The sequence below is a fragment of the Ipomoea triloba genome, chromosome 9 (assembly GCF_003576645.1).
Source record: "Ipomoea triloba cultivar NCNSP0323 chromosome 9, ASM357664v1".
Classification (NCBI taxonomy): Eukaryota; Viridiplantae; Streptophyta; class Magnoliopsida; order Solanales; family Convolvulaceae; genus Ipomoea; species Ipomoea triloba.
Genome location: NC_044924.1, coordinates 15,720,135 through 15,743,214, shown reverse-complemented (window position 1 = coordinate 15,743,214; position 23,080 = coordinate 15,720,135). Strand labels below are relative to the sequence as shown.

Sequence of the window (23,080 nt, the reverse complement as noted above, 5' to 3'; positions counted from 1 at the left end):
CAAACAGACCGGAACTATGGTTGTCTACCTCGGCGAGCTCTAGCATCGACCTTGAAGTCAGGAGAGCCAGTAATCAAACCATAATTGGAGAGCCCGGACTCGGTGGAGTAGCCAAGCAAGATAGCCAACCTCAATGACATGCTCGGTGACCGGAGTGATTGCCTGCTCGGTGACCGACCGGGATCACCCGAACTCTTGGTTATCGGGGTCTTCCTTTTCCAATCAGCTTGCATGCCTCCGTTTGATTTTCTTTTTTCTTTTCTATATTAATTCCCTTCTTCTGTTTTTCTCTTTTTTGGTTTTCGCACTCCACAGTCGCATGCAGCCACTGAGGAAGCATTCCACCGCCACTGCAGCCAATGAGAAAGCACTCCACCGCTACATGCAACCAATGAAAATAAGGAGCTTTGCACCATTACACTTTTCTGGCTATTTCTTTTGTTTGATTTTTGAACTTCACCGCCACCTTCAACCAATCAGATTGCATGCATCCATTTAAACTCTACTGGACAGCCCACACCCACCAACGAGAGAGAATCTTTGGCACAAAAAATTCTCCTTCTCCATCTTCAAGGATCGAAGTGAAGAACTGCGGCGAGGAAACGACTACCTCTGGACTTGCACAAAACCATCTGGAATCATGAAATCGCCGGTGAAGCTTTGCTTTTTCCTTGTTTTTTTCTTTTCTCGACAGCCCTATGTTCTGTGTACAGTAGAGAGAGGATGGCGACGGTGGTGAAGCCACAAGCCTTGCAGGGTTATTTGCACGCTGCCACCACCCCACCCAACTCCTCTCAACAAAGACTGCACTAGAACCTTGCAGGGATACGTAAAATTTGGTCAAGGAATTAGATCAAACAGAAAGGTGAATGAATACACCACGGCAGCGTCATGGCCTGGGGCGACGACAGAGAAAATTGGTAGCGGCGAAGTTGGCGATTTTCCTATGGAAGTCTGGCTGGAGATAAGAAGACGATGAGCCTGGTGGATTTCCCGCACATTATCTGACAACTTCTGAGAGAGAGAAAGATGCTGGTGAAGCTATATGCGACAATGAGTCGATGATGAAGTGTTGGACTGCCCTATTGATTCTCTATCTTGGACCCAGATTCTTTTGGTTCTTTACCACGGATGACACAAAGCAGATCTAGAATCATGGTGGAGAAGGCATTTTTGGTCGAATCATCTTGCTCTTGGATCGGGAACGCGACCTTTCACCCGATCCCCACGGACGGCGCCATTTGATAAACAATAATTCTCCCTTGTATAGAAGTACATCATAGTATATGTAAAGCATAATGTAGATCATAAAATTAGCCCTCAATTCATCTCTTTATTGATTGTGCTTTGAGTAAGAACTTAGAGAGAAGGACGAGCATGGTCTCTAGAATGCCTTTAGAGAGAAGAAGAGAAGGGAAAAAGCCCCTAACTTGAAGGGCTAGGGCCCTATATATAGGCCGAATACCCGTACAGCACCCCGACATACGTATAGAGTATTAAGGGCCGTATACCCGGAGTATGCAAGAGAGAGTCTCTGTACTATACAATTCAATAAGCCTTAGAAAGACTCTTGTATAAATAGTTGTGTAAACCCACTTTCCAAACCAATGTGTAACAAAAGCTACTTCAAAGCTTTTTCCTTTCATTTTTCCAACTCAAGTGGGTCTACTTTGAGAACCAATTTCTCATTCATCCATTATTCATTTTGAGCGTACAATATATCAATCTCTTCGTCTTACTTACGAAGAACCCGAATCCACTTTGACCTGATCCAAATCGAAAGTGGACCCCATTATTATTTGTACCATAAAATAGCTACTTAAAATGTAATTTTATGCTAATTTTTCAACAGTTGCTATATGTCGTGTGACAGACATCATCATCCAAAAAAAAAAAAAACATTTTATAAGAGAATAATTGTATTTCTATTATTTGTGAAAAACGACATCTTAGGTCTCTATCCCTGACAGTAATGAAATGAAATTATGTATGTTTATAATAATGTCTTAGGTTGGTGGTAATGTGATTGAGAGGCGATTTGATTTAGTTATTTTAATGTAAAATAAAATGCATGTTGGCAAGTTGAATTGAATTTTGTAATAGAGTTGTGAGTATTGATTACATGGAAGTGAGTCATTAGTGTGCTGATATCACGTAACTAACTTCCTTAGTCAGCTATAAACCATATTTTACATGTGACCGTTTTTATTTTTATTTTTTTTAATTTTAAATTATATGGCGGTATATTTAAATTTTAGTTTTTGAATAAAAATTTAATCATATTTTACCTTTGACTTTGGTAACACTCTATTTTTTTTTAAAAATATAATTTTATCTTTTGCTATTAATTCCTACTTTTCTAAACTTGTGTGATAAATGATAAATTACTGTTTCATTAAAATAGTAAAATTATCAAAGTTGACATTTATCAATCATTGACTTTGGTCTATCAACTAGATTCATGCATGATGTTTGATTAACTATTTAACTCATAAATCCTCATTAAGCCGTTTTATATATGGAATAAAAGAAGGAAGCCTAAAAATCAATCAGGAGATGTTAAATAAATTATTTAACTGTCAAATTTTAAATTTTATGAATGCATGTAAGATGAAATTATTAAAGATAAAAAGTAAAAAAATATTAATTATGGACTAAATTTGAAATTTCCATATGATTGCAGATTGAATTAAAAATTAAATTAACTTTTTTATATTTGAAAAATTAAGGACGGAATATATATATATATATATATATATATATATATATATATATATATATATATATATATATTAAAAACCTCCATTGAACTCTTAAATCCATGATAATAAATTACAAGACTTTTGCTTTATTTAATTTTGTCCTTTTTTTTTTTAAATAGCTTTTGGAATTATTATTATCATGTGAAATGAGTTTTTATGTTATTGAATTGTTTTGTAATGGCTAATATATATATATATATATATATATATATTTTTTAAAGATTGGAATAGTAGTAATCAAAGAGATAAACTCATAGGACAGAAAATAGGGAATAGCAAGTACACTACCAACCAAAGCCAGACCGAGAGCCCGTAACATATGATACAACATAGTTACCAGGTTCGCTGACAAAACAAAACAACAAAAGTAAAATAAGACAACATAACAGATAGCAAAGATGAAAGCAATGCCTAACATATAACTCATGATACACCAGTTTGAACGGTGCTCCTTTGGCGAGAAGTTCCCATTTGTTTCCATGTAGCAAATTTACACATAGCAAGTAGTCCTCACCTCACCAGGATCCCAAACAGTATTACTCCAAATTAACTCATTTCTACGTTTCCAAATATTCCAAGCCAAAAAGAAAGCTTGCACCTTAGCATCTTCATCCAGATCTCGTAGAAAACTCTCAAAAATCATATTGGTGGAGGCACCATGATTAATACAATTTTGCATGGCCTGTGAATTCCAAACGGGTGCTACCTTTGGGAAAAAAAGACATGGCTAATTTAGTAATTAAATTCTTCTCAAAATCATTTTTCATCCTTCAATTGTTATCTTTACTAGTAAATTACCCGTGCAATACACAATATAGAATTTTTTATTATATAATTAGATAATAAAATTGAAGATGAAATTATAAAAAATTCTAATATTTGAAAGTGTACATTTATTTTATTATAAGATTAGTGTAAGCATATCACTCAATTAATTGAATAATATACGACTCGTTTGTCTGCAATTATCTTGAAAAAAATTGATATGTAATATGATTTATATAATTATATTATTACTAAAATAAATATGAAAAAAGAGAAATAATTTAATTGAAATTATTATAAAAAAAATAAATCCAATGATCCATGTTTAGCTTAATTACCATAATAATTATTAGGCAATTATACTAATATCTGTGCAATTATTCCTTTTCACCATATCGTCTTTACTTTTTTCACCCTCCTCCATATCTGAATCAGTTAATTGTAATTATTATGAAAATAAATCAAACGACCTATGTTTAATTATAATTATACTAATATCTGTGTGGATTGTAATTTGATTATGATCTTTGATAAAGGAATTAAATGAAATATAATAATTTCCATATATCAAGGGATCCTAATCATGGTAACCCAGTACAATTTGTTATGTGATTTTTTGTGTGTAATGTTAACACACAAATCGTGAAAAAAGGAGGAGACCTACAACCAGACGTCCAGGATTCATACATGGCAAACAATGTTGCCGGTAAGTATTTTATCAACTTTTAATTTATTTTTTTGGTATGCAAGTGTGTGCGTTTATAGCGTAAGGCGTGTGCAATTTTCGGCGTTTGATATTTGGTAGCACTGTGCATTTTAGTTGGGAAGTGCGTGCAAATTACTATGAAAGCTAAAACTAGGGTTTTTCATGATTTCGTGTATTGTTGTATTTTTCGTTACGTATTCGTAAGTGTGTGCACAAAAAAGTTTGGAACGTTTTGATTAGAGCGACTATGTTAAATGGTTAGGGTATTCAAAGGTCTGTGCGTTCGTGATGACTAGCGTGTGCAAAAATTTGAGTAATGTGTGCGTGGGTGTTGTTGGTCATATGCAAAATAATTAATATATATTTTTGAGCGTTCATGGAGTTAGGCATGGCTTCAGTTAATTTTGTTTTGAAGATGGGTGCGTTCATGGTTGTAGCGTGTGTAAAAACTCCGATTGTGTCATGGTAGTAGTGTGCATTTTATTTGGGGAGTGCGTGCAAATTACTATGAAAGCTAAAATTAGGGTTTTGTCAAGTTTTGTGTATTGTTGTACTTTTTGTTAGGTATTCATAAGTGTGTGAAAGAAAGAGTTTGGAACGTTTTGATTAGAGCGATTATTTTCACTAGTTAGGATATTCGAAGGTGTGTGCGTTCGTGATGGCTAGCGGGTGCATTAATCTGAGTAATATGTGTGGAGGTGTTATTGGACATGTGCAAAATACTTAATGTATATTTTTGTGCGTTCATGAAGTTAGGCGTGACTTCATTTAATTTTGGATTGTAGGTGTTTGCGTTCATGGGTGTAGCGTGTGTATAAATCCCGATTGTGTCATGGTAGTAGCGTGCATTTTTTGGACAGTGTGTGCAAATTACTGGTTTGACATGTTTAGTTTGGTAATGTAATTTTTGAATAGAGTAAATTGCACTTTTGGTCCTGTGACTATTGGGGTCTTGCTAATTTGAGTATGCGACTTTAAAAAGTAACAATTTAGTCTTCTAACTATGCATTTTTTAACAGATTTGGTCCTCCCGGCCAAATCACCGGCCAAATGTTGGCGGAAAAACATAAATGTTTTAAAATTGTTTAGTCATGGGGGTAAAATGGTCCATTCACGTCATGTATTCTTGTTCCTCCTTTATCCCCACCGCCCATGTCTTCTTCTTCCTCCTGTTATGGGATTGGGACCTCATTAAATACCATTAGGATTTGTAAAAATTTCAATCGAATAATTCCAAAATTGTAATAAAGTTTCTAAGAGTTTGGATCCCATACAACTTAGAATTCGCCGATACCGAAAATGGTGGAAGGGATGCCGGTGTTCTATCGCGTCGTCGGGATTGGACCGGAGCTAGCACTGATCGGTGGGTGCGACATGGTGACTTGTCAGCTTCAGAGTTCAATTTTCATCGACGGCAGCGCAAAAATTATTATGCGGTTATTCCAGTTCGGCGGCCTTGATTTCTTGACGAAATTCCGTGCAGCAACACCATCTGCTTCGCAACATACTCCTTCATCTCAGAGTTGTTGTCCTGAACCTGGTAGCTGAGGTTCCGGCCGCCGTGGTCCACCCTCACCAGCCTCTCCCTGCACCAGTTCACCTTCGCCTCGCCGCCCTCTTCCGTCGCCGACACGGTGGACCCCACGTACTACACCGCCCCAACCTCCCCCTTCGCCCCTTAAACCAGATGGCAGGTGTCTACGCCGGAATTATTTTCCCCTTTTTAAAACATAAACGGACCATTTTACCCCCATGACTAAACAATTTTAAAACATTTATGTTTTTCCGGCAACATTTGGCCGGTGATTTGACCGGGAGGACCAAATTTGTTAAAAAATTCATAGTTAGAAGACTAAATTGTTACTTTTTAAAGTCGCATACTCAAATTAGCAAGACCCCAATAGTCACAGGACCAAAAGTGCAATTTACTCTTTTTGAATATTATGGGATATATAGGTGTGTGTTCTTCAGAATTCTGATGAGTGCAAAGGTCTGTTAGAATGTATACCTTAGATTGATTATTTTAAATTATGAGGAGATACGTAGGTGTGTGCGATTGTGATTCTGGGTGTGTGTAGAGTTTTGTGTGGGAGTTTATGTTTTTGGGAATATAAGAGTTTAACTTCGACAAATGCAGGACCCAGTGAAGAAAACAAAGAGAGTCAAACTTGTATTATGGATATATCTCCAGGTCATACTAGGTATTGGTTAACAATATGTGACCTATCACTCAAACCAGTTGTCGGACATCGATTTGATAGTTTAAAATGTGGAATTGACTTCTATATAAAGTACGCTTCAATAGTTGGTTTTGATGTGTGCCATAGTATAGATAAAAAAAACAAATAAGGTGCATTATGAAAAAGTATTTAGTCTATTCCCACCAAGGGTATAAGGAGCCTAAGGATATAGAAAGAATGGAAATTGGACCCTCAACACACCCCAAGCGTTGACGTACTTCTAATAGAGTCGGTTGCATTGCTAAGATAATATTCAAACTAATTAGTGAGGGGTATGAAGTGGTGTCATTCGAAGAAAGGCACACGCACGATTTGTGAGAGGACAGTTATAAACCGTTCATGAAAGGTTTTCGGAAATTATACATTGGGCATCAGCACTTCATAGCAAACTGCACAAAGGCTAACATTGGTCCAACTAAGACTTTCAACCTCTATGCTGAAATGGTGGGTGGATTCGACAAAGTGGGTGTTATGTAGCAAGATTTGAAGAACTACAAGAGAGAGCTCTTGCTGTTTATGAAAGGGGGGGATGCACAGATGGTACTATCCAACTACATTGAAAAAAAGGTAGATTCTGAAGATTTGTACTTCAAATATGAGGTGAATGAAATGGACTAGTTGAGCCGTGTGTACTAGGTTGATGATGTGGCAAGAAAGCAATACGGTGTATTCAGAAATGCTATGGCATTCGATGCAACATACCAAACGAACAGGTACGTCATTATATTGCATTTAACCAACGGTGTTCAATTAATCCATGGCTGAGTGCATTTCTTGAAACCCATGCGCACGTTCATGTATGTGTGTGTGTGCATGTATAATTGTGCAATATACTGGTGCAAGAAATTCCTTAAGGCTATGTGTGCGGGTGAGTGTGTTGGTGTGTGCAACGCCAGTGTGTGTGTGCGTGTGTATGTGTGCATGTAAGTGTAACAGTATGTGCAATATACTGGGGCGCGTATTTCCCTATCACTGTATGTGCGTGAGGGTGTAATGGTGTGTGCAACTCCAGGGTGCATCCGGTCCGTGTGTGCTTAATTGAGGTGTTTTATTATACGTAGGTACAATCTCGTGTTTGTCCCATTTACCGGTGTAGACCATCATAAGAAATGTGTGACATTTGCGGCGGGTCTGATTGCTAGGGAAGACGTGGATTCGTATCGTTGACTTTTAATCAACTTAAAAAAAGCAATGGGCAGTACACCCCCTATAAGAATAACCGATCAAGATCCAACCATAAAGGTTACCATTGCATAGGAGTTCCCTGAGACCCGCCATCGTTTTTGCATGTGGTATATAATGACTAAAGTTGGCGAAAAAGTCGATACAGATTTGGCAAAGAATAATGAGTTTTGTCATGTGCTAAACACTATGGGTGTGGAACGGGAATTGTATGCTTGAGGAGTTTGAGAGTGGCTGGAATGGTGTTATACAAAAATATGGACTACAAGAGAATATATGGTTGAACCGTATGTACGAAGAGCGTGCATCGTGGTGGATACCTGCATTTTCCCAAGATTTGTTTATGGGAAGCCTGTTGCGGACTACTTCTCGTTCAAAATAAGAGAATTGTGTTTTCCGAAGTAGTAATAGTAACCATTTGCGTATTGTGGAATTTTTCTATCAGTTTGAACGTACGATTAGCAAACAACGAAATAAACAAGCAGAACTAAACGCTGCTTGCAATTATAGGTCTACCTCACCGGCCTTAGGGACACCTTTGAGTATAGAGCGAGAAGCAACATCATTATATGCTAGTGATAGGTCTACCTCACCTTATGCTTAGTCTAGTGATCTGCTGGATCTGTTTAGACGTTTTCAGGCCTGTGTGCCTCATACTATGTTTATGTACTGACTATTTCAGTTATGTTTACTTTGATGGATTAGTATTGTGGATTCTTAGCATGTGCATTTAGGTTCAGATTTGCCTAGATGTGGCATGACACTCGTTGAGTACTAGTATGCTTCCGCTTTATTCTGTTTTAGTTTTGAGATTTGCTAGCTTTTATATTAAGTATTTGCCTATCTTAGCGTGAAAATTTAGGGGTGTCATAGGTTTGGACCTTCTTGTGGCCCCCATTTCCCCGAAGTTCACTTGCAAATTTTTTCCCCGCAAAATTTTGTAGTACACTCCTAACTGACAGAGCCATCGGGACAGCAGAAAACTCAAGTACTGCCACACGTGCCTATATAACGTCAAAGAGCTCAATTGGTATTCTAATGTGTGCGTTCAAACAGTGAACTGTTTGGAAGTTGCTGTACACAAAATCAAACTTACTACAGGTGGTGGGCCAGATGCAGAGCCCCGAAACGGGGCAACTGAATGCACAACATCATACTGGCGACCAATTGATTCTATCTCATCCCATCGTTGTGTAGGGTGTTCTTGAGTCAAACCAAGACTGAATGAAGGAATTTTCGCACAGACCTATATAATATGAAATGGAATCATTGGGGTTTGAGTGTGTGCGTACATACAGTGAAACGTGTGTAGAATTACACCAAGGCAACACTTGCGCAAAAGCATAAAAGGTGGTTGCAACATAAGCACTAAGCTTGTGTAATAAATTGAACCTGCAGAGTCAAACCTCCATGTATGAAATACATATGCTTGCTACCTGTACAGGCTACCACCACAAAAAAAGGTACTGACCAAACAAAAAATTAAGCTATAAAAAATATGCAACTACCTACAACATAAACCATACGAGAAGTGATTACTACCCACAAAAGTAATGTACGTACGTGTCCCACCATAAACAACCTAACTACGCCTAAATTTCTTGCATTTGTACACAATCATACTTACTCTATCTGGTGTGTCTAATTTAGAACCCCACAATGGGTCAATCAAAGTCACATCGTCATACTGACGAACAACAACTTCTACCTCCCCCACATCCTTGTGTAGGCTGATCCCGAGTCAGACCAAAACTAAAGGAAGGAATCTGTTGAGCTGACTTGTTCTGCTGAGTCGTCCTCTCAATCGCCTCAACTGCACGGAGATTGTCTGGATTGCTCCACATATCGTCATCCATCTGCGTTGCCCGACCCCCAAATTCCTATGGGGTTCCGCCACAGAACGCCCCGACTGATCAAACAACATAAGGATCTTGCGAGCAACAGATACAACCCACCCAAAAGTATCTAAGCGGGACGACTGACCTAGATGACACTCGAGGAACTGCAGCATGTCATCCACCGCTGCAACTAACACACCAATCTTGTCAACGAACTCCTCATCAACAGTCTGCAATGTTCATACTGTAGTATTAAAAAGCAAACCACACAACGACCAGTCATAGGCAATCTATTTGAATGCACACACCTATAAAACAAATTGTATAGACCCGAATAACGAAGAGTTATTACGCACAAACGCTAATTATGTCTCGCACAAATCAGGAAAACAAACTGACATGATATCAAAAAATTTGTTTAAAATATGAAACACTTTAAAACAGCACTGCACCTGCCACTGAATTGAAACGCACACCCTTGCATATGCATAGGTAACTCCATATGCATCATATCACAAACATATGAGATTATGGACTGAGATCACCATAACTCAAAAAACCACTACATAAATTCCTCATATGCTTACAACCATACACACACTAATTTCCTAATATGAAAGCACAGACATAGGTGATAAATCACACACACCACGAGAAATTACACACACACAGAATACCTTTACTGAGGTCCCACCACCAACTAACTCTCTCACAGGATGTGTATCGTCCTCCTAAAAAAACATTAAACACGAGGGCAAACCACAGGAAAAAAAATAGTGAGAATGTTAAGCACTCATTACATTGACGCACCAACAAACCAAAACTACGCACAACTTTGCAAAAAAAAAAAAAAGGTTAAATGAAACATACTTCCTGCCCCGTGGACCCAACACCAACAGATTGACCTACATGCTCACTAACAGCAACAAGTACTCTTTCTACCACCCCTCTGCTAAAGCCTCCAAATCAAATCTCAAATAACTCACGAGCCTTAAGATGACTCGATCTCCACCCATGCAAAGATTGCACAACACAAGGCACGACCCTATCTAAATGAACGACCCTGTCCACATAAAGCAACTGAACTCTATAGAGATCAGTATCACGCACGCGCTACACATAACACATGCAATTATAATGAAAAACAAATTAAAATTGAACCCATACCAACAAGAAGATAATAGGACCTGAAAATGGCTGCTCCGGATCAAGGACCCATTGGGCATGTCTTTCCACCAATCACTCTAGCACAAACTTACACCACTTCAAATTTTGAATCTCGCTCACATCCTCAAAATGATGAAACACCAACTGGTTCGCATACCTGTTCTTCATCATCGAACCCAACACACTAACGACGAGAACCGCAAAGTGGCGCTTAAACTAGATATCCCCCTTGAAATGAGATCTCAACTTAGCCCCAATCATAGCCAACGTCACATTATGCTTTACTCTCGCAAACTTAAACCGACATTCCTTTAACGTATCACTAACATCATCTTTCTACCTCTTCGTAATAATGCCTCCCCGCGGTAGACCTAGTGTGTAGTGAACATCCTCTTCTCTAATGGGGACAACCAAACCATTCTCCAGTTGAAAACACATGTTCTCTCGATCAAAATTACTAAGCAACCACCTACCCATACACTTTGGAATATCTTCCAACAATAAGTGCAAGATATCCTCAAGCCCAATCTCATGCACACTCTCTTTTGGCATGCATTAAACTGCTTCATGGGTGAGACAAGTGCTTTGGGCTGCCACGAATCTTCATGAGGGGAAACAACTCTACCTCTTCACCAGCGACCCCATTATCAGAATCATCCAAAGGAGGGTTTGGTTGGGCACGAGGGGCCAACACAACCGCGGGAGATACAAAATCATCAAAAGATGTAGTATCCACCATCACATTTTGATTAACTTCATCAATGTTCCCTGTAAATTAATGCGCATCAAATTAAAATGCACCATTAACCAAAAAAGAACCAAACAATAACAAAATAAAAAATGCATACAAACTGACGCACACACCTATAACATAAAGTGCACAAACCCAAATTATGATGGGTAACTACGCACACATGCTAATCATGTCCCGCACTAACTGGAATTTTTTTTTCATGGTGTCAAACTTTATAAAACTGTCAAAGTCATATTCAAAGTTAACACACACACATTTGGTATTTACATCCAAACCCATTTCCTCTGAAATCCAACACACTAACTACCCCGTACATACCACCGAAATGATACGCACACAACTGCATATGCACATGTAACACACAAACTAGCTAGATTCCTCACGTATTAACGCCAATTTGTTAATAACCATAAATTGAGATTAAGCATGCCGATTCAGACCAACATCAACATATATGCATGAAACACTACCTAAACACAATGAAATGCCATCTCAACTAAACGCGTACACTTAAAACATAATGTGCACATACCCAATTATGATGGGTAACTACGCACACACGCCAAATTTGTCCCGCACAAACAAAAACAACCATGGTATAAAGAAATAAGTCGTTTAAAATATGAAACTTTTTTAAATTGTCAAAGACGTATTCAAACTGAACACACACACATTTGGTATATACATCCAAACCCATTTCCACTTAGTTCCAACACACAAACTAGCATGCACATACCACAAAAATGATACACACACACTTACATACAAACAAGTAACACACAAACTAGCCATATACCCCACTAACTCCAATTCATTAATAACACGAAATTAATATTAAACATGCTAATTCAGATCAACATCAACATAGATGCATGAAACACAAACTAATAATAGTGAAATTCCATTTCAACTGAATGCACACACTTATAACATAAATTACACGGACCCAAATTATGATGGGTAACTACGCACACACACCAAGCCTGTCCAGCACAAACTGATCACAAACAAAAAAAACATGGTATAAAGAGATATTTCCTTTAATGTAGAAAACTTTTTCAAATTGACAAAGTCATATTCAAACTAACCGCACAAACATTTGGTATTTCCATATAAACCAATTTCACTTAATTCCAACACAGAAAATAGTCCGCACCTACCACAAAATGATACGCACGCACCTGCATACAAACGCATAGCTAAACACAGTCCCCTCAATTTCTTTGCAAATATATGCTGCAAACATACCCCCACACTGCCACCATAAGTTAATTTTGCCATAAAAAAACTCTATAACAAATTTTCTAATGTGAAATGAGGTGGTGGGTAAAAGTCCCATGTAATTTCTGTTCTTTTTATGAAGTCAATATTTAAAAGTGCTAACAGAGAGAGATGAAGATGCTTGCGTTGGGATATATGCAAACATTATATGTACATACGTAGTTGTGTTCATATCACAAGATACTCTAAAAAGTCCAACCTATAGCTTACTACTTTTACATGAAATGGAAAAAATTGGCATTTTGATCTCGACTTATATACAAATAGTGAATGTAATTCATGAATTAAAAAAAAAAAAGAAAACAAAAGCACGAACCAACCTAGAAAACATAGTAAAACAAACCAAAAACCCAAACCCAGAATCTACCCACAACACCCCCTCCTCCCATCCCACGTATAACCCTTCTCCCACCCAGCGCCGGTAAAACAAAACCACACAATCGCAATCGCCACAGTAAAAAAAAACCAAAAATCGAAAACCAAAAACACAAACCCAAAATCTACCCACAACACCCCCTCCCCTCATCCCATGTATAACCCTTCCCCCACCCCAGCGCCGGTAAAACAAAACCACACAATTGCAATCGTCGCCGTAAACCCCCCCCCCCTGTACACACTGTCGCATCCCTTACCCTTGTCCAAACCCATAACTTGAACCAAACCCAAAACCAGAAACAAAAAACCCCCAAAACAACATTAAAAAATCGAAAAATACTTGGAACGCCACCAAACGAACTCCTCCTAAGCCGCTTGGACCGCCTGTTAGAAGGCCCAGCCATGGAGACTGAAGAGACACACGCCTTATTTTCGCGAAGAAACTAAACGCCAGTGCTGATAAGTTTTGCAAAGAATGCTTAGAAAGAAGAACCAGGAAGACTAGCATGGCTATGAAGACCAATCACAAAAGTAAACAACTTCAAAATAACACATAATTCAAAATAGTAATAAATTAACACAAATATGTGAAAAGACTAAACAACCCATCCTTATATCATAACGAGAAAAAATAAAATAAAAAAACCATCAAATCTCAACCATTAAAAAAATTGATAATCACGATGGGATCTCAGAATGTCTCACTGGATCAAAATCCTATATATATATATATATATGTATATATATATATATATATAGATTAAGGATCAAATGAGGACCTATAGTTAGGTGAGGACCTTGTGGACTTATCTAATCCTTTGATTTAAATAATTCAATGGTTGTGAGTAGTTATATGTAATAGATTTAATTTTTCGCGCTTAGTTTGTTTTGCATTCGTACTCATTTTGTTGTGTATTCGTTCTTAGTTTATTGTGCATTCGTTCTCAGTTTGTTGTGGATTCTGTCTCAGTTTGTTGTGCATTGAATGTGTGAATGTTGTGCATCTCGCCCACTTTGTTGTGCAGTTGCATTCATAACCGTTAGATAAGCCCAAATGGATGATCTGGATTAGTCCACATGGTAAGTTCTTAAATGAGGGTGGATGAGCAAAAATGGAAGCAACACCGGTATTTATAGGGGAATTATTTGCTTGGAGAATAGCACTCGGTAGTCGCACTCGAGTAGGTATAATAAAGCTGATGTGATAGTGTCAAAAACACACTGTTTGATAAAAGATAAGGATCAAAGGTATTAAATACGTGAGACTTGACTGATGGGACAGTGAGGAGATAGGGCTAAAAACTAAAGCTCGAGCAGGCACGAGCGACGACCATTGCAAGAGAAACCCGGTCGCAATTACTTTTCCGAGTCGTGCTTTGCGTAACTCGGGAAAGTGAGGGACCGGTGGGGGGGGAGTAAAAAAAAATTTCTCAAAGTAAAAGCCAGCTTGAGACGATGAATGCGTATAGGAGATGGGTCGATGGCAGAGGACGAGCTAGCAATACTTTTCCGAGTCGTACTTCATGTAACTCAGGAAAGAAAGAGACTCGAGAATAAAAAACTTTCCTAAGTATAGAGGAACAATGCATTTCCCCGAGCCGTGCTTTGCGGAGCTTAGGAAAATGAGGGACTATATGATGGAGGATAGGCTAAGGCTCGGTACCAGGAGCTCGGGGTAGGAAGTAAGGACGACCGATGCAGAGGGAGAGAATGCTTGAAGGAAGATATGATGACACGGCGAAGGTCGGTCGGTCGAAGGGTCATTGAGAAAGTGGCAAGGCAGCTTAAAATCTTAGACTGAGAGTGATTGAACATAACTATTGAAACAACTAATTACCATGGAGGAAATGTCGGGCCAAAAGGGTAGGAAGAAGATGAATTGGACTAGACCGACCTAGAAGGGGCCGAGGCAAGTAAGGCTGTGCAAGAAGAGCGGTGTAGGACAGGCGATTATGCAGGTTTCCTAAAGAGTGTGGCGGCGGAAGACGGGAGATACGGAATGAAGGTCGAGATAGATTAGGAAAGTGCCTAATTGTAACAAGGAAAGAGTTTCTAAAGTAGTTTGGAAGTTTCTTAAGGGAGAAATCCCTCCTAGCTTGTATAAATAGGGGTTCTAGGCCTCGAGAGAGGCATAAAGAATTCATTGTACTCAAAGGCAATTCGTAATACAAAGAGGGCTAAAAAGTTACTCTAGTTTTTCGATTGTGTTAGTCGATTTTTCGGTGGTGTTGGCTTGCCGTTCGACCATTCCGTTGGAGATAAAACCAACAATGTTAAAATCTGTGTCTCGATTCCTTTATTCATTCCTAAGGGTATTTAATGTTCGTTATGCTTTTGGTATTGATTCCTTGGCTCTAGTGTGGTCTTCTTGATAATCCTTATCTTGATATGAGCTGGAAGTATTACCCTTGATCTATTCATATTTGTATCTCTCTTTTGGAATCCATTTGAATCCTTTGCCTTGTGGACATGTGTCTGTTGAGATGAATTCATTGTTGAGGTTAATATGCTAATTTGGACAGTGTTGGGACTTATTTTGAGACATTGTGGTGTTGTTATGAGATTGGGGGTATGAGCTTCAGCTCCTTTGAGATTGCCAGTATGAGCTTCAGCTCCTTTGAGATTGGTGGTATGAACTTCTGCTCCTTTGAGATTGGCGGCATGAGCTCTGGCTCCATTATAATGATTATGTTGAGTGTTGGAATTGGTGTTAAGGTTGGTTGTGGTGTTGGTGTTGTGGTTGATGTTGATTGAGATATTTCTACCCATGTGTCACTATGCTATGCTGATATTTGATAATGAGACTTGAATTTCCTATTTTACTGCGATATCTATTATTCTCCTTGATTAGTACTCCGATTATGAAACTCCCTTATTTAATACTGTGGTTATCTCTCATGTACTGTCTCTTTATTCTGTTTTGAAATGAGTAGTTTGTTGTTGTATCTCTTTCTTGAATTGGTACTCGTTTCTATTACTCTTGTGGTAAATAATCCTTTTTGAAACCTTCTATAGAGTTGACAAGTTGATGCATATATGTATTACAGCTCCAAAATCTATTTTGGAATATCAAAGTATATGTATGTAGTTTTACATGTTGGAGTGGGTTTACTTAGCATTATTCGCTAATGTTTCTAAATTATGTTTTCAGGTATGGAGTAGAGTTCCTCCCAAGAGCGTCGTGATATAGATTAGTCATGTAGTTCTACCTTTCTCTAGCTAGTTCGAGCTTTCAGTTACTAGACTTATGACTTTGGACATTGTTATAGACTATCGTGTTGTAATCACTTGGATTATGCTTGTTCCTTTCTAACTATGATGTTTATGGATTTATAGTATAGACCTTGCCTTAGCATATGGGTTTAGAATGACCTAAGTGTGGCATAAAGCCCTTATGTAGTTGGTTTCAACTTTCGCTTTGTCGAGTAATTCGGTATTTGAACTTTATTTCTTTGATTTTTCTCTTTATTTCCTTTATTTCTAGCTTTAGTATTTGGGGGGTGTTACAACATTTCCATTTACAATATATATCACTACTTCTACTCTTGAGAAAAATATGTTGAAGAAATATATGTTTGATTGGGTGACTGTGAGACTTTTTTTGCGTTGATTATTGCATATAATGTTTTGACACTATGACAACTGTTGGACCTTTGTTGTGGTGCTTGTGCTATGGATTTAATATCATCATTTTTGTTTATGAGTATTGTTAATCTGATATCCTTTGACTAGTTTTGTGCTTAAATTGTTTCACTTTACCGAGAAGAACCAAGTAGGTAGCACAACGAAACTCACGATTAGTATCGGAAAATTTCGAGCCAGGGATGCTTCACTTTATAGAGAATGACTTCATCGAAAGATACATTCAGTATAGGAAGACTCCTATCCTATCGCTACTGCTGATTTACTTAGAGTCTCTAAAACCCTTTGGATTAGATGAAGCAGTGAACAACCTAATTGATAGCCCAGTTATTCTACCGTGGACCATGGTTATAACTGATACTGCAGTTGTGTTGAACTTATACTGTAGTTGTGTTCAAAGGAAATTGCAGTTGCGCGGAACAGAGGCCGTTTTATCTGTCTGGAACTGTAGTTGTGTTGAACTGATACTGTAGCTAGTTGTGTTGAAAGAGAATTGCGGTTGCGCGAAACGGAGACCATTTCATCTGTATGTTTTCATTAATCAAAACAACGTCGTTTTGATGTCGCAATTCACAATCCATTGTAAACCGCGGTCCACAGTATAATTTGTATTAATAGCCTGGAGTGGAGACACCTGCCATTTGATTTCAAGGAAGATATCCACATTGGCCTTGTCCACGAGGTCATGAATCATGATAACATTGAAAGTGCAGAGGCTCTTCAATGTTCCAAGTTCCTTGGCACTCTCGTTCAAATTGGGTTCTCAGATGATGCATTTCACAATGAACAACCTCAACAGGTCGCTAAACTTCGATGCCTTTCAGGGATACTCACCGGAGGCAAACTTTGAGCAACTCACATTTCTACGGGATGAAAATGAGTTCAAAGATGAAAGTTTTGCGACTTAGGGTCTCCTTAGACCTTCACACGCTCCCCAACACCACAATTAATTTCACAAAAGAGGAGTATAAGGTAGTTTATTATGTCCTTCCGCATCCTATATGTGGTAGGGACTCGGGAACTAAGGTCTCTACTATGGATTATCTGTGCCTGTATGGAATCATCAAGCAAGTCCCCGTTCATATGGGAGTGGTAGTGGCACATCTTTTTCGTTGTCAATTCTAAACAAAGGTTCCTTCGATCTTTGTAAGATCATTTATCACGAGGATAGTGCGAAATTGTGGGCACCAGATTCCCCTGGAGAACCCTATTGTAGGCTTATTCAGGATGTTTAATCTAGTTGTAGTGGCAAACATTCCCAGAAGACCAGTGCCAAGACATCCGACTAAGTGACCGAAAACATCAAAAGTTGAAGATGCAGGCACCGATGAGCGAATGTTAGATGAAGTTGAAAGCTTAGGTTCCCATCATGTTGTGGAGGAGTTATCCCATTTTCAAAAGCAATTGTTAGCTAGACTAGACATGATGCAGGATGAGCAGTAGGATAGTTGACAGAGGGGATTGCAAACCTCTAGACTTCAATAGTAGAGATCCACAACTTCTTTTCGACCGAGCAGCAGGCTAGCTCGAGGGCAATCTTCTATCCACATGAGCATTTCTACCCTCGCTGGGAACCGTTTCAATATGGACACTCTAATTCTCACAGCTTCTGACTTTCTTATATCTGATGATTGACTGCACTTTGACATTTTGGACTATTTCTGAACAACCCATATTTTACTAGTCTTTGTACTGTTTATGTTTACTTTTTTATCAAGACCTTTTAATCTTTTCTGTAGTAACTAGGGATGTCAACGGGGCGGGGCGGGGGCGGGGAATGGGATCCCCGTCCCCGTCCCCGAAGTATCACCACATTTCCCGTCCCCACCCCGTTCCCCGGTGGGGATTTTTCGGTAATGGGGAATCCCCGCGGGTTTTTTTTTTTTGAATTCTGTCTATTTGAAAAATAAAATAATATTCAACTTCAAAGTCTAAAATTATAGATTAATAAAACTAAAAGAAACACTTTCAACTTTCATAGTACAAATTTAAAATGCATAGATTAATAACATTAAAATATCCAACGCTTACTACAAAATCACAAATATCAAAATTTTCAAGACGTTCAACTTTCAAACAAATAACATTAAAATATCCAACTTCAAACACTTAAAATTGTTTCAAACTTCTTCAAAGTTCAAAGTTCAAAGTCCAAAGTCCAGTACATAACAAAAAAGTCCAAATACAAGTACATAACAAAACAAATGATCTACAATTTCCATTTCTCACTTCTCAAGGCTAGCGTTGAAGTAGTAACTCTTCAGTAATAACCTGAAAAATAATAATAATTTGAATAATAACTTGATATATATATATTTAGTTAAACTTTTAAACAACATAATTTAATAAATACCTCTAAGCTTCTAATTGTTGAGGAAGGAGTAAATCTTCATCAATTTCATAATATTCCAAACCTACAAATATTATTTTAGAATGGTAAAGTAAATAAGTAATGAATAATCAATTAAAAATAATTCGTTGAAATAAAATTTCTTACTTTCAAGCGACCAACTTTGAGAACACATAAGTGCCTCCAAAATATCTGGATGAAGTATACTACGAGAGGCGACAACAATCTACCACTAGTATTGAAAGCATATTCTGAAACAACGGTAGAAACGGGATAGCTAATAAATCCTTTACAACCTTACTCAAAGTTGGATATTTCTTTCCTTTAGTTTGCCACCATGATAAAACATCCAAATCATCATCAAATGGTGACCTCTTAGCCTCTAAATACAAGTCCAACTCTGATGTCTCAGCCAAATGTGTTGCACTTTCCATAAAGGTTTTCAATTTATCCCTAACTGGGTCACCCTTAGTCAAATTCTCCCCTCCAACAACAGATTGAACGTGTTTACTTGAAGATGTTGCTATTGAAGAACACTCATAGTCACGGCACAAATCATTGCAATATGTCTTAACCCTCTCAATTTCTGATGCAGCTTTATCTCCATAAAATGTTTGAAAGAAGAACTGAATAACTCCTAACTTATACCTTGGATCAAGAACATTAGCTACAGCTAGAATCCCATGCACCACTTCCCAATATTTATCAAACTTTGCAAGCATACTCTTAGCTATATTTGCTATCACCAAATCAGTTGACTCAACCCAATCGCACAAATTAACCTTAATCTCAAACATGAATAGGAAGAAAACATTTGAAGTTGGATATTTTCTTTCATAAAATACATTTGATGCTTTATAAAAGACTTTCAATTTATCACAAATGTTCTCAGCTAACTCCCAATCTTGTTCAAATGGTGCACAAAGAAAAGAAAACTCTTGTTGTTTCAAACGGTAAAAAACATCTTTGTATTGCAATGCAACAGAAAGCACCAAATAAGTAGAATTCCATTGAGTCTTACAATCCTGAACTAACTGTTTTGAGTATTCTATGCCCAAATGTGTTGCACTTTCTTTAAATAGTTGTTGTCTTTTTGGTGTAGCTAACCATAAACCAACACTATCTCTAACTCTTTCCAATCCATTCCCCATAACTTTTAGCCCATCTTGCACTATCAAATTCAAGATATGTGCACAACAACGCATATGGAAAAATTTTCCCCCAAATAAAAGATGCTTACGATTAAGCTTAGAAAACATGTTATTTATTAAAGCATCATTAGTTGAACAATTATCAACAGTTACTGTAGACACCTTTCTCTCAAGATTCCAATCTAAAACACATTTCAACATTTCTTTTGAAAGAGCCAATGCTGTATGTGGAGCCGGGACATAAATAAACCTAACATAAATACATAATAAACCTAACACAAATACACAATAAAAAATTTCACATTAAGTAATCAACTTGCAAGATAAATAATTTCATAAAGTGTACATACCTCAAAATTAAATTATGTAGACTCCAATTGTTGTCCACAAAATGAGCTGTAATAGCCATATACCCCTTCTTTCCATTAAATGAAGTCCACATATCCGTCGTCAATGCAACCCTACTTGCGCTTCTATTCATAGACTCAACAAGTGTGGTCTTTTGACCCTCATACTGCTTTAGAATGTCCGCTCTAATTGTATTCCGACTAGGCACCTTGAACAAAGGTTGAGCAAGTTGCATGAACTCCCTAAAACCGGAATGCTCAACCATATTGAGTGAATACTCGTGCTTAACAATCATCCGACCAAGTCCCTGTCTAGTAGCTATGGGGTCAAATGTATAATTGTTTACATTCACATTTCCATCCTTGTCTTTATTGAAGGTCAGTGTTTATTGCCTTAAGTGTTAGTAAGGTCTCATTCTACAAATCTTGTGATGATCATGCAAATGTTTTGTACCATTTTTACTTTCTCCCCCAAGTAGTTTCTTACAGTAATTACATTTCGCGTTGTTTAGCCCATTAACTTTAATCTTTGTAAAATGTTCCCAAACAGTTGACCTTAATCTTTTCTCACCAACTTGAGGCTCACGCTCACCTTCAAGATTTATAATAATAAAAAAAATCAACTTCAACAGTTTGGACTAATTTAAAAAACAAAATGTAAATTTAATATTTAATAAATATTAGACTAGACAAGAAGCTCACCTTCAACAGTTTGACTAGTTCCTTGAGTTTCTTGAGTTTTTGCTTCATTCCTAGCACTAGGTGAATCCACGGGGGATGAATTAGGGTACTCTACTAGTGAGCTCATAGGCGTTGGAGTAAATGAATCACAACCGCCTACATGGGAATTATCACCTTCCATTCTAATAAGTATTAAAATAGTATATGATAAAGGACAATTAGTTTCAAGAATGTGAATGTTTAAATACTTATTAAACAATAACGTATAAAGTATATAAACATCAAATACATGAACTATACAATTCAGGCTTCACAACACAGTATATAAACACACAGCAAAATTATTCACACTGATCTCAAAATAAGTTAAAACATATTCTTTAAACTAAGTGACAAACTGACAATTAACACAATTATCTCAAAATAAGTTAAAACATATTCTTTAAATAAGTATTGATGGAATTGGAATTACCTAATGTATACTATAAAAATTTATATTGTAAAAATTTAAAAAAAAATTAAAATAAGCTTCCAATTGTATACTGTAAATTTCCAATTGTATACTGTAAATAAACAAAATAAGCTAACAAATGTATACTGTAAAAATTTAAAAACAATAGCCAACTAATGGTTAGAGCCTTAGAGGGGAAAATGTTAAGTTTCCAATTAGGATGTATTACTTCTCCCAAAGTTTCCAATTAGGAGGTATTACACTATTACTATCATTACGCATCTTGGTTTGTTGAAAGAAAAAAGGAATTACCTGGGTTGGACTGTTGGAGATGTCGCAGACTCGCAGTGGCTGGGCGGCCGACGGTGAGAAGTAGGGGCAGAGACACGCAGTAGGCAGCGGCTGGGCGGTGACCTGTGAGGCTAGGTTGTCGACGATGAGCGGTAGGCAGCAACTGGGCGGTGACCGGTGAGGCTGGGTTGTCGACGGGGAGCAGTAAGGGGCGGCTTGGCTATGACCGATGATGGTGAGACTGGGCTGTCGACGGTGAGCCGTGAGCAGTAGGGGGCAGAGCCAGAGAGACGCAGGTCACGCAAATCACGGTGAGAGACAGCGAGCGGAGAGGCAGAGATGAGAGAGAGGCAACATTAGTCAATTAATTTCCTTCTATGGTTTTATTTTCTTATATACTTTTACATATTAATATGTATATATATATATATATATATATATATATATATATATATATATATATATATATAATATAATATAACATAAACCTATTCGAGGAATCGGGGACGGGGCGGGGAATGGGGTCGGGGTCGGGGCGGGGATCACCCTCCCCGTCCCCGTCCCCGGCGAGGATTGGGAATTTTTCCCCATCCCCGCCCCCGTTCCCCGAATTAATTCCCCGAACCCGCCCCCGTCGGGGCGGGTATCGGTTTTCTCCGTCGGGGGCGGGTTTAATTGTCATCCCTAGTAGTAACTGCTGCTAAACTATTTTCTTCTCGGGTTGAGCACTCTTTTCTAATATTTCTCATTTACATATATATCGATTGTGCTTTGGCTATATTGAAAATGTTGATTTTAGGTCTGCAGTATACTCGGATCGATGCTATTTTTCGTAACACCTCAGTTTTTCAAATCTAAAACTTACTATTGATAGTACCTCTACAGATAGAAACTTTCCAAAAATAGAATTTTCAAAAATAAAATTATCTTTATTTAGAAACTAGTCACATTCTAACTGATAAGATAAACAAAAACTCCACAAAAATCACGAGGGTAAAACCGCCACATCTAAACTAACTATAGCTAGATGTAAGGCTAAACCAAAGTTCTCAAAATATAGGTCTTTACAATATCAAAATCAAATAAGTCTGAATTTA

General features: G+C 37.7%; 1 protein-coding gene across 1 annotated transcript; it reads right to left on the bottom strand.

Annotated features, from left to right (window-relative positions):
* Nucleotides 1–9,396: 9,396 nt before the first annotated feature.
* Nucleotides 9,397–20,826, bottom strand: LOC116029614 (zinc finger BED domain-containing protein RICESLEEPER 2-like). The gene is made up of 5 exons (XM_031271663.1): nucleotides 20,564–20,826; nucleotides 19,364–20,463; nucleotides 11,286–11,428; nucleotides 10,171–10,224; nucleotides 9,397–9,723 (listed from the first exon to the last, which is right to left on the bottom strand). The coding sequence occupies exons 1-5, from the start codon at nucleotides 20,824–20,826 to the stop codon at nucleotides 9,397–9,399; spliced, it is 1,887 nt and encodes a 628-aa protein (XP_031127523.1).
* Between the last annotated feature and the right edge of the window lie 2,254 nt (nucleotides 20,827–23,080).

What these genes read in the sequence shown, in the direction of transcription:
- LOC116029614 (XM_031271663.1), bottom strand. Translation starts at nt 20,826, where the DNA reads ATGGTTGAGCATTCCGGTTTTAGGGAGTTCATGCAACTTGCTCAACCT. An exon ending in AAAGAAATATCCAACTTTGA is followed by an intron (nt 11,429 to 19,363) that starts GTAAGGTTGTAA and finishes ATTAATTTACAG; the next exon opens with GGAACATTGATGAAGTTAAT. An exon ending in GTGGTGGGACCTCAGTAAAG is followed by an intron (nt 9,724 to 10,170) that starts GTATTCTGTGTG and finishes TGAACATTGCAG; the next exon opens with ACTGTTGATGAGGAGTTCGT.